This window comes from Ischnura elegans, chromosome 2 (assembly GCF_921293095.1).
Source record: "Ischnura elegans chromosome 2, ioIscEleg1.1, whole genome shotgun sequence".
Taxonomy (NCBI): Eukaryota; Metazoa; Arthropoda; class Insecta; order Odonata; family Coenagrionidae; genus Ischnura; species Ischnura elegans.
In genome coordinates, this window is record NC_060247.1 from 63,623,011 (window position 1) to 63,635,446 (window position 12,436).

Consider the following 12,436-nt stretch of genomic DNA (forward strand, 5'->3'; position numbering starts at 1 on the left):
CCCTTAAAAGAACGTACACCCTTTATAACGTCTGCGAAATATTTTCTGACAAAAACTTCGGAAAGAAGGTCGCGTTTAAGGAATTCTGAAGATTTTCTATGAAATTCGAGGATCTGTCTTCCGGGTTTTCGTTGCGTTTGTAGTCGGGGGTCGACAGTTTCGCCAATGTTCCATCAGGCCAGTGGCGCAGCGAAAATTTTTAGTTTTCAGAAAATATTTTAAGTTTACTCCGTTTTACTTAATTGGATTAGTATTACTTGTAGAATAGTGTTGTGATTAATGAAATATCCTCCCGAAAGCCGTAAAACTCACCACTTTGAACCATTAATCCTAAAAATTTTCTGGAGGAGGGCCCCCGCACCTCCCGCTCACCCTGGAGGGTATACAATAACCCACAACCCTAAGTATTAGTTGCGCCTAAAACCCCCCCTATCCTTAATTCCTAGCTGCGCCCCTGCACCAGGCGTCTTGTTGAAGTGCTGCTTCCGTCGAAGAAGCATTTCAACCTGAAGAACCTGGTGGAATCCCTGCGAAATTGTCACCAATCCCTGACAACCAACGCGGCGATAACCCGGAAGATGGAGAGATCCTTGAATCCAGACAGCCACGAAAACTAAGAGCCCGCATTATTCCTAGGAATGTTTAACTTTTGGGATATAGTATTTCAATACCAGGTGCGCAGCTAAGAATTAAGGCTAGGGGGGGGGGGTTTTAGGCGCAAGTAATACTTCGGGGTGTGTGGGGTATTGCATACCCGCCAGGGTGAGCGGGAGGTGCGGGGGCCCTCCTCCAGAAAATTTTTAAGATTAATGGTTCAAAGTGGTGAGTTTTACGGCTTTCGGGAGGATATTTCATTAATCCTAACACTATTCTACAAGTAATACTGATCCAATTGACTAAAATGGATGAAACTTAAAAATTTCTCTGAGCCCAGTTTTATCCCCCAAATCCCCCCCTCAATGCACCACTGTTCAATACAATATGTTATATTAATATTATTGTTTTGTATCTTCTATTTTAGTGTTGGCATGGACTTCAGAAAATGGTTCTCGTCCGATTCTCCTCCGAAGAAAGACCCCGAAGCTGTGTCCTATATTCCTGCGATAAAAGTGGAAAACACCGATGCAGGCAGATCCCGAGATACTCAAGAAGGGTGAGCTAACTTGTTTATCATAGTGCACCTCCCTGTGAATTTGGTTATCTAATTTTTTTGGCAGAAAATACCAAATTTTGACCAGGGGCTGCATGGCAAGGTTGGCTTTTCGGCAATCAGCTCCAAGGGCAGCCGCACCACCCCTAGGTGATTACGAATAGGGCCCCGATGGAAATACATACATACCAAAGAGCTGCCTCCGCCCTAGTAGTAAACAAATAAAATTTGTTTCCATCACCCAAAGCTTCAGAGGTTGGACTTGATAGGTGATGGTAGAGCTCACCACAGCTGTGTGAATACCACCCACGATGGGCTTAGGGAGGGAGCAGATGCTCTCTAGAGTACCTTGCCAACACGGAGCATTTTTTAGGGGTGTTTACAGGTTTCATCCAAGATTCAAACTTGACACCCTTCGCTTAGGTGATAAATAATTCACTTAAGATTTCCGCTCTATAATGTATGGCCTTAAAATTTTCAGCAAAGGCCAACAAATAAAAACAGACAGCCCAATGTTCTCCAGATGCCCTTTTTGTAAGTGAAAGTATTCACTGATGTAGCCCCTATAAACCTGTATTTTATTTCATATTTCTGGCTTAGGAAGTCTCTCAAAAGTTAATGGATCATTCGATCGCTATAGAAGTTGCTCCCAAAATTTACATCTAGCCTGCAGGGCTACACACAAATGGTTGGGGGAGGGAAATTGTTGCTGTGCCTAAAATTTTTGGAGGCTTCTTTAATCTTTCTCAATTTTCTATGTAGGTGCAAGAAAGAGCCCCTCGGGGATCTGGTCTGTGTGGTAGCCAGAGTTGCCTTCAAACCCTGGTTCAAATCCCAGCAATGCCAAAGAATGTCCAATGTTGGAAAGTGCTTGATTTCTAGTTCAATCTAGTGCTTAGAGCAAGCACATCAGTCTCTGTTGGACAGAACCTTAAGCTGTGGTCCCTTTGATTTTAAGCAGTCTTGTATTGATGCTGGGTTTCTCTCCACCCTTCCTTTTTTCCTCACCTTTTGATACTGGTGACCTTAAATGTTGATCACCTCCTTCAAATACCTACACATCTAGCCCAATGGAGTATTCTGCCCCACACCCCTGAATTTATCAGGGTGTGCTGCTGAGTAATCACTCCTTAAATTTCAAGTTAATTGAGTGGGAGCAGGAATGAATAGCAAGCCTCTCTAAACCCCATTATGAATGGTGTTAGATATACAACGCCCCAGGATCAGTTGATTTGGTGTTCCTAATTGTTTGAGGAGTTATTTTGGCAGTGAGTTACTACAGGTGATTGCAAGCTTGGTGAAGGGAGGAACGGAAGGCAAATCCATTTCTGAAAAAAAGGGGATACATACTTAGTCGGGAAATTAGGTTCATATGGAGGCAGAATTAAAGTAATGGAAAGTATCTAGCCAAACAAAATCCTCCCCATGTCCATGCAATTAAATACCCAGTTTTGTGATTGGATAAATGCTCTTGTATTTGACTGTTCTACCAAAATATGAACCCATTTCAGTACAAAAGAAAGAGTAACTGAACTTTAACTTGTTATAAGATGGCTCAAATGTGAGAGCCACCGTGAATGTGTACTCATTTAGTCAGTCATTCCCAAGCAGGCAGCAGTCATCCTCAAAATTGTGCCATATGCACCAAGATCAGTGGACATTAAAAGAATGCTTTTCTTCAACTTCAGGGAGGCAATACCTGGGCCAAGCCAGGAAGGGTCCAGAGATGCTCATGATGTTTGGAATGATTTACCAGAAGGAATTAGGAATGATCCAAGCATGCAAACTTTTAGGCAAGGATATGAGCAGCGTGAATCTCTGCTGCCTACAAGGTTAGTTTCCCGGGATAACTATTACAGAGCGCTTACATTGTTATTATTAACACCTCTTTACAAAAAAAGTAACAGAAGGGTATAAAATGAGAAAATTGTTTAAATTTGTCGTGGCACAATATCAGAGACCCTGCTTTCACATACATGTTAATTAAGTAGTCATTGGGATTCTTTACAGCCATGGCAATTTATTAAATGGGGAAGTTTGAGACTTTATTATTTCCCTTAATGTGCATGCTATGTCTTTTAAAATTACAGAAAAATCTTTAGCTACTATTTAATTGACTTTCTTAAATGAGTTTTAGCAAAAAAAGAAGATATAGCTCAAGTGATGGAGAAGGAAGTAGTGGTGCTGCACTATCTAGTTCCTCACGGTCAAGCTCCATTCTGGACCTCGTGAAAGCTGTTGCTGCCTCTGCTCAATCACTGAAGAAGCCAAGGTCCGCTTATACAACACCATGCACACTTTCACCTTCGCCGACCCATGTGAAGCCATCATGCAGCAGCTCATCAGCAAAGAGGTATGAAAAGCCCCTGATCAGCTTTTCAGATGACACTAAGTCAGGCAGTCAGATGACACTAATCATGTTTCAAATAAGGCTGGCTGTAGTCAACCAAAGTTAAGACTGCAACCTGAGTATAGCAGCCGGGTAAAATTTGACTATGCTCAAAAGTTTAAGCTTCCTTGAATGGAGGTATCCTCCTTGTATTGCATCTAGGGTGAAGTTTTGTTTCTTGCTCCAGACCTTACCCTATTTTTTTCTTAGAAAACATGCTATTCCCTATACACTCATAGAGCTTAAATTGTATATCTGTATTCATACTTATCAATAGAAATTTATATAAAATTGAGACTGACGGATCCTTGGAGGTGCTCAACTTTTGAGTTCATGAATAAAGTTATTAGATTTCATACAGGTTGGTTAGTAAGAGTGATTTTACTTTGACAAATAAGGGCTTTCAGTAACTAATACCGTATTTACCCGTAGAAGCTGTGCACCTTTTTTCCGGAAACGTCAGTGAAAATATGAGGGTGGCGTGGCTTACACGAATCCTCTAAATTTTAATATAAGCCACAATCCATATTCCCTCAAATTTTTATCGTTTATTTCTCCAGAGTTTAGCATTGAAACTAGGAAACCTTCGCAGGAATTACATTTCTAATACTATTTAACGTTATTAATTATGGAAAATTAAATTTATTTATTTTTATTTTATTCTCAAACCACCAGATACAGCTCTTATAGGCCATTTTACACCGGGGTGTTCAACAAATGTAACAAGTAAACGTACACAAATGACCATGCCCTGGACCGGGGAAACCTACCCAGGCGGGACTCGAACCCGCGACCTCTTGTTTGGCAGGCGAGAACGTTACCCCGCCGCCACCGAGGCTGGCGAACGATTATCGATTTATTTAGCAACAAATCACGAGTTCCAATATTATACCACACCAAAAAAGCATTAGGAAGTTTTTTTTCCTCATGAGCTGGCCTAAAAATGGGGGTGCATGGGATACACAAGGGTGCGGCTTGCATGAGTAAATGCGATACCTAGTTTACTATTCAGGTGATTCATTTGCCTCTCTTGTTCTAATGCAGAATAAAAGGGTAACATTAACTATAGTTCAAATTGCCTTTCGAGCATCCATAATTTCTTGAATATAAATAGATCAATAGCATCAATAGCAGCTATAGCATTCGCAAATAAGTCAGCATCATTATTGAATTTCATTGCAGACGAAAATTCCATCCCATTCCTCCTCCTTCAGCATTTTGCAATGATGATGATGATGACGACGATGATGTCTCACAGAGTGTTATGAAAGGAAGAATTATGAGGAGGGTGTTTCGCTATGCCAGAATGACTGCTCTTTTTGCTCTCTGGCTTCTATTCACAGTAAGTCATATGGTTTCCATTATTATTCATGCAAGAAATAATTTGAAAAAATTTTGCATGTTTTGACAAACATATTGAAATGTTTCATCAAATAGGTGAAATTTTCTAATTATAAAGAATAAGTATAACCCTAGCAATTTTTTCATACTGGTTGACAATGTTTGCTATAAGAGGAAAATATTTTTTCTTTTCAGATTATATTAATGACAAAGAGTGAAAAAGTGAAGTACACTCATCAAACATCAATTCCTCCAGCAAGAGTGATAAGTATCCTTTTCATCCTGGGGTAAATCATGACCTAAACATTCACATGACTCTTTATGATCTATATACCACTTTCGTTCCCGTGGAAATATAAGATTTTGTTCAATCGATAATTTTTTCACAAACATTTTTATTTAATTTCATTTTGCAATTCTTTTGGAATTTCTCAAAATTTATCTGGAAATCATTGACTATTTCAGTATTTTATATCCATTATAATACATAATAATTAGAATTTTTTTCTTGCCAACTCTGCCTAGCTCCTTGTCATAAAAGGGTTTAAAATAATTTAACAAGAAGATTTTGATATGAAACTTCCACAGTAAAATACATACCAAACTCTCAGAAGGCATGAAGAAGCTGTGTGTTCCATGCAGTGGTGTTGCTTTTATAAGTCAGTTGAGCACAATAGGGTAGTTTCCTTCATCAAATAAAACGAAAGGCATTGATTGCGATTCGTTAACCGCCATTACTGTATTCATAATATACAAATTATTTCGTTTTAGAAGTACCGGTTTAGACGAATGGCAATGGTCCATTTTTATCCTCATTTGAAAAGGGCCAGATTGGCGCCCATGCGATGCCACTCCACGTGACGTCACAGGGACCTAGTGTCTATACGAGAAGATAGGAGTTATACATCGTCTGAGGTTACCAATGCATGCATGAGGCGCAGAGCTCAGGGAAACATGCCTTAATAATCACTTATTAAAACTGGCTAAGGTCGGAAAGTTTTCTTCATTTGATAAGGTATTAATAAACCTTTTTTAAACCAAGCGCTACCAGCCAGCAGGGTACTTAGCTACCCGCTAGCAGCCTGCGTCGTATCAGCGCTCAACTCGCCTCAAGGTCACCTCACAGGGCGGTAGCGGGAACCAGAAATATGCCACACGGAGAGATTTCCCGGCATTCATACTTACGTCTCGTTTTCGCGCCCTTGAAAATAGGTATTCACTTTTCATTTAATCGCGAAAAATAGATATCGTCATTTAAAAATCTAAAAGCGTGAAATACGTACTCCAGGAGTAATAATCTTCCGATTAAGGCAATAAAAAAATAATAGGAAACCACCCTATTATGGGGCCTTTCATGATACAAGGGTGAGAAATAACATCAACCTCACTCTAATGGAAATTGGTAAGGGAAGATGCAGCAAGGGAACAAGTGAGGGGTTTAGTTTCAATGGTTTCATTAGAATCAAGTGAATGGATGGAACACTCAAGACATAGCTCTAGTACATAAAACTTGAGATTTCTCAAGCATCCAGATGCCTCACCTAGCACTCGTCACCCCCTACAGGGCTGCATATTGGCCCACAACTGTCACTGTCATTTTCTTTATTACATCAACTTCCCAAGGAGAGAGATGCCATGCAGTAGTATCTTAATTTGAATCCACATGTGGTGATTAAGATTACCGGCTGGATTCTTGCACACTAGAGCTGACTTGAGTACTGTTTACTGCGCACATATTTACAATAACATGTTATAGCCACATCACGTCCTTTTTACTGAAGATACCTCCTTAATTCCTGTTCAGATTTCTGGGTGTTGGAACCACCTGCCACCCCTGATATGTCCATCATTTTGATAGGCTCTCTTCTCCCACCAGCATATGCCAACCTTTCCCGCTATTGGCTCAAGGCTTGGATAGAGCAGACTGATATGCCATGGGTACCTCCAAAAGGTGCTGTTCTGCTGGCATTGGCTTCCTCCTCTTCATTTCCTTCAAATACATCAACCATACTAGACAGCGATCCTGATGGTGCAGTTGCTGTGGCAGCAGTGTCATATTTGCACACCACTATTGATTCAAATGCTTCAATTGTCCGTGGCAGTTCTGATGAGTCATCTTACCAAGAAGTAGATGATAATGGCAGTGAAAATGCAAAGTTTAAATTTTCAGAGGTGAATATGTATGATCTAAGGATTTTTTTTGGGTCTTTATCTTAGTTCCAACTTTAAATGAAAATACACATCTAGAAAATGAAATAATTTTAGTATGTATTATGAGATATCTACACAGCTACAATTAAGGTTCACTAAATTTCTTTGATTCAGGCATGTGTTTCTGTATTCTGATTAATATTCTTCCAGCTGTAATTTGGGATTCCTTAGATGCATAGCGACACTTCATAACTAAATATGATGATGATATAACGTGCCAACGGGAACCTGTAGATGTTCATAGGATCACTGGCAAAATATTGCATAATTTGTTGATCAACAAAACAGAATAACTGTAGTTGACCACGATGAAATAACTTGATTTATCATTTTTTTGAACAGTCTCTTTTTTTTCAGCGCATCAGTGATATTTGGTCTGTTCCATTAGTGTCAGAGGCTTTGGTTGATTTTGTGCCAGAGGTGGAGCAGCAGAATGTCTTTCATTTAACCGATTTTGAAGTTGGGTAAGTGAATTTCCAAGCACGTATTTCAACCAATTGATTCATTGCCTCAATTTAGTTCAAAATAAGTAGAAATAAAACTATTTTTTTGGCCTTCGGCATGTTATAAGTAATCTCTGGTTCAAATAAAAATTTAATATTTTGCTATTACAGACCACCTAAAGGATTATTAAGGCTTAGACTAGAAACTAATCTGCAAGAGAGTTTTCCTGTATCCATACGATATGATCCATCACCAATAAATGTGGAAGATGGTATTGTGTATGCTACACTTGTTCTCATGGGATTGTATGTGTTGATCATATTTGATGTAAGTTTGAGTGTATATCAAAATAGCTAGGATTCATTTTATACAAAATTTATATCATTAACACTGACTAATGTATTCTTTTCAGATTGTACACCGAACATTAGCTGCTCTGCTAGCATCTACAATGTCAATTGCAATACTTGCGGCACTGAATGAGGTGAGCGATCCTGGATTAAATGAGTGGGTGGTAGATTAACTTAGAAGCTGGTGTTATGTAACACAAATTGTTTTTTAGGGACTTTCTTCATTTTTAACTTTATAAATTCTGCACATTCCAGAGGCCAACGATGCCAGAGCTTATTTCATGGATAGATATCGAAACATTATTACTACTTTTTTCCATGATGACTCTTGTAGCTGTACTGTCAGAAACAGGCATTTTTGACTACTTAGCTGTCTATGCATATAAAGTGAGTAGAAAAATGCAAGATTAAAAAAAAATATGAATCCTAAGAAAATTTCTCTATGAAGCTGCATTGAGTTATGTGAATTTTGCTATTACCTATTATTCTGCTCTCTGTGTGCAAGTATTTATATTTTGACATTTTTGAATAATTCTCCACCTAAAATTTTACAGATCACAGGAGGAAGGATATGGCCTTTGATAAACACACTATGCCTGTTCACTGCACTTTTATCAGCATTCTTGGACAATGTGACAACCACTCTCCTGATGACCCCAGTTACTATTCGGTAAGTGCTGCCTAAATGAATACGTATCTACTAAATCTTTAACAAGACAGTTGATGAATAACATCTTTATGAAGAGTCTGAAAGCAAGTTAAAGAGTTACATAGTAATTACTAGCCCTAAAAAGTGCTCAAGAAAAGATTACACAATTAGTATAAACTTTGTTCAGGAAAAGCTATGAATGCAATGAGATTCTTTTCCCTTATGATTGGTAAAACCACAGCTTAAACTTTCTATTTTGCAGACTCTGTGAAGAAATGAAAATGAATCCAATTCCAATCCTCCTCTCAATGGTTATCTACTCAAACATTGGTGGAACTGCGACAGCTGTTGGTGATCCTCCAAATGTGATTTTAGCCTCTAACAGAAATGTGATAGATGCGGTGAGTTTTTTCATTTGACTCTTCATATAAGTGTGAAACATGAGCACTCATAGATTTATAGAAACTAATAAAATTTCTTCTTTTTCAACTTCTGTTCCATAGGGAATTGACTTCACAAAGTTTTCATTGCATATGGGCACTGGTGTAATTTTAGTAATGATAACAGTGAATGTACTTCTAAGGTTCATGTTTCGCAACATTATGGATCTGAAATATAACAATGAACCTCAAGATGTTCAAGGTAAGGTTTTCATATCTAGCTGCAAATACATATACATACATCACTCATAGTTAGTCATCACTCTATTAGTGTTAATACACAGACAAGTACTTTTACTTGCAGTATTCTTAATGGGCCCTTTTTGCTAATGCAAATTAACTTTTTTTACTCATTTTCCTTTATCCATAGAATTACGCCATGAGATAGCCATATGTCAACGAGCTGCAGCTTCTCTGTCATCTTATTCCAAAGATGAAGAAGTACTAAGGGATAGTTTACTTGAAAAGGTGAAGAGACTTCTCTCAGAGCTCAAGTTGAAGAACAGCACAGGAAGGTAATGTATTCCATTACAGTAAAACGTCTATGATGTGAACCTCTTAACATCATAAACCTCCATACTTCATACCCTCCCAACAGTCCCATCTGATTTTAGATGAAAATTTATAGGCAAACCTCTTTGTAGTGAACCTCTTTATCTTGTAAAACCTCCACTTATCATACCGAGGAGATACCCCTGAGACTGCCTAACTACCACCGCAAATTGTACAGACAACTAGAGACCATTAATGCAGCCGTGATTACGTACATGGAAAGACATTTTCAATGTTAAACACTTATTTTTTTCTTATACACCTTTAATATGCTGTAAGTCAGGGGTGCCAACTTGCAAAAAATATTGGGGGGGCCCAAACCGGGGATCTTGCCCCGGAAAATATTATTAGTAGTGAGTTTGAAGTTTTTTAAGCATTGTAGAAGAGCTTTATGAATTAAATATTAATAAGTTACATTATATCTTTTTAGCTTTGCAGAGGAACATTACCGAGCAAATCTTGAAGAGCTTCAAGAGAAGGTATGGATATTTCTAATTTAGAATTGTATTTGAATTAATGATGAAATGTTGGAGTCAAAAGACACTCCTTTTCTTAATCTATGCCACAGCAATATTTTCACTCATAAGCTTACTTCGCGTAGTCATTCTTCTCTCACAATATTTAGTGATACTAAATGATTTTCCTTTGCAGTATCCAATTAGGGACTGGCCATTATTGATTAAGAGCACAGTAGTTCTAACATTTGTTATATCTATATTCTTCGTGCATTCACTTCCTGAGCTACAACTCTCTCTGGGCTGGACAGCATTTTTGGGAGCTATGCTCCTCCTCATCCTAGCAGATCAGGAAGATCTTGAAGGAGTTCTGGCTCGGATAGAGTGGGGAACACTACTGTTTTTTGCAGCCCTGTTTATTCTGATGGAGGTAAGCAAAAACTACAGAAAAAGCAAGATAAAATGTTCATGAATTTTATAACAAGCTTGTTTATCACATAAATGAAGATATCTCAGGGTTAAGAATGTGATTCTCCAGGTCGTCTTACAACATTTCGAGGAGCGACTCCATCATCAAGGATGTCAGAGCCCAAGTGTTTTGTTCATATTGCTGGTTTTTGTACACTTACTTATGTTATCATACTCCTGATTAGTATGCTGTCACCTCTGATTTTCTGGGTGACATCCTACATCCTTTCTTACTATAGCAGAGTCCATATTAATTTGATATTGTTGAGCACCCGAGACTGGATGGGTTCTTTATCCCAGAACCCATGGGATTGGCAATAAAGCTTCACGTCCCCACATTGTTTCATACTGTTCTCGTGCATATTGAGCTTTGCTACTGCTAGTTTTTCTTTTCGTCCAAATTGGAGGTGCCTCAGTCCCATACATAATCCAGCTCTTGGATTCCTGATCATGTTGCTCTTCGAAATGTTGGAAGAAGGCGTGAGGATTTTAACCCTGTGCAAAACACAAGAGATCCCCACCTATATTGTATATAGCTTGGAAAACACAAACACTTTACATATAAGTTTCCAAGTAGGCTTCCGCGGAGATTATGATGAATTCTGCTGGTTTTTCCGGGTATTCTTCCGCGTTTATCCATTTGTAGGACGATATTTCGCCAACATTCCAGTTGGCTTCCTCAGGTCCACTGAAGTGTTGATGCAGAAATTTGTTCATCTTATATACACCCCGTTTGCCGCCTTTTTTTTTTCTCGAGGTGTGCCCTGATTGGTCAGGATCTTTGAAGACCCTTTTCCACGCGCTGGCGAGATTGTAGCCGTCTTCACGGTTGAATTGAAATTGAAAGGCAATTGAAATCGCCAAAACGACAAAGAACTTCAACCGTGAAGACGGCTACAATCTCGCCAGCGCGTGGAAAAGGGTCTTCAAAGATCCTGACCAATCAGGGCACACCTCGAGAAAAAAGGCGGCAAACGGGGTGTATATAAGATGAACAAATTTCTGCATCAACACTTCAGTGGACCTGAGGAAGCCAACTGGAACGTTGGCGAAATATCGTCCTACAAATGGATAAACGCGGAAGAATACCCGGAAAAACCAGCAGAATTCACTTTACATATAATTATGAAATCTTCTCTTGCAGGCCTTGTCACGCCTAGGCTTAATAGAGTGGGTTGGCGTTCAAACTGAAGCTATAATTCACAGTGTGGGTCCCGAGCATAGGCTGGCAGTGGCAATATTGCTCATATTGTGGGTATCAGCAGTTGCTTCAGCATTTGTTGATAATATCCCGTTAACAACTGTAATGGTGCGGATAATCACATCTTTATCAGCTAACAGAGAGCTAAATCTACCCTTGCCACCGTTGGTATGGGCCCTTGCTTTTGGTGCATGCCTCGGAGGTAATTATTAAAACTGATGACTAATGAGTAATTACTTTGACTAAACATGGTATAACTGAGCAAAATATTTGCTTTTACAGGTAATGGGACTCTAATAGGATCATCAGCCAATGTTGTATGTGCTGGTGTTGCAGAACAGCATGGATATCGGTTTACTTTCATACAATTTTTTAAAGTAGGTTTTCCAATAACGATTGCAAGTGTTATTGTTGTTACCATGTATTTATTAGTGTGTCATGTTGCTTTAGATTGGAATTAATGTAATTCTTTGCTAATTACTTAGAATTTCATGAACTATATGCACTATAGGGAAAATTGTTTTAAGAAAGATATTGTTAGCAAATGCTGCTTTGTTGTTGTTGCATAGATTTTGTCATTTACTTTTATCAAGGGAAGAAGATACCCTAAAAGTATAGAGCTGCTTTTAAGGTGTTTTAATATTTCAATGTGATTTTTAGAATTAACCTTGAAGGCTACCATACCTACTATTGAAATTTCTTGTAAGCTTGAATGAGCATATTTTTGATACCTATTTATTATAATATGGCCAACTAATTTTCCTGATCTCTTAATCTGTTATGGAA

The 12,436-nt window shown here is 38.6% G+C and overlaps 1 protein-coding gene across 3 annotated transcripts in view; it reads left to right on the plus strand.

The window, feature by feature from the left end:
- Positions 1-12,171, plus strand: part of LOC124153846 (P protein-like) — a 108,688-nt gene extending 96,517 nt beyond the window's left edge. For 2 of the 3 annotated variants that reach the window (XM_046527225.1, XM_046527223.1), the window contains exons 2-19: positions 1,022-1,153; positions 2,839-2,982; positions 3,282-3,503; positions 4,722-4,881; positions 5,076-5,148; positions 6,685-7,052; positions 7,449-7,555; positions 7,706-7,862; positions 7,948-8,019; positions 8,141-8,272; positions 8,440-8,555; positions 8,797-8,935; positions 9,038-9,176; positions 9,345-9,489; positions 9,957-10,005; positions 10,178-10,411; positions 11,594-11,852; positions 11,933-12,171. In XM_046527225.1, coding sequence (XP_046383181.1) covers positions 1,029-1,153; positions 2,839-2,982; positions 3,282-3,503; positions 4,722-4,881; positions 5,076-5,148; positions 6,685-7,052; positions 7,449-7,555; positions 7,706-7,862; positions 7,948-8,019; positions 8,141-8,272; positions 8,440-8,555; positions 8,797-8,935; positions 9,038-9,176; positions 9,345-9,489; positions 9,957-10,005; positions 10,178-10,411; positions 11,594-11,852; positions 11,933-12,111 — 2,820 coding nt within the window. In that variant the 5' untranslated portion in view covers positions 1,022-1,028 and the 3' untranslated portion in view covers positions 12,112-12,171. The remainder of the gene's footprint in view (positions 1-1,021; positions 1,154-2,838; positions 2,983-3,281; positions 3,504-4,721; positions 4,882-5,075; positions 5,149-6,684; positions 7,053-7,448; positions 7,556-7,705; positions 7,863-7,947; positions 8,020-8,140; positions 8,273-8,439; positions 8,556-8,796; positions 8,936-9,037; positions 9,177-9,344; positions 9,490-9,956; positions 10,006-10,177; positions 10,412-11,593; positions 11,853-11,932) is intronic. The other variant, XM_046527224.1, reaches the window with a different exon arrangement.
- Positions 12,172-12,436: the final 265 nt, after the last annotated feature.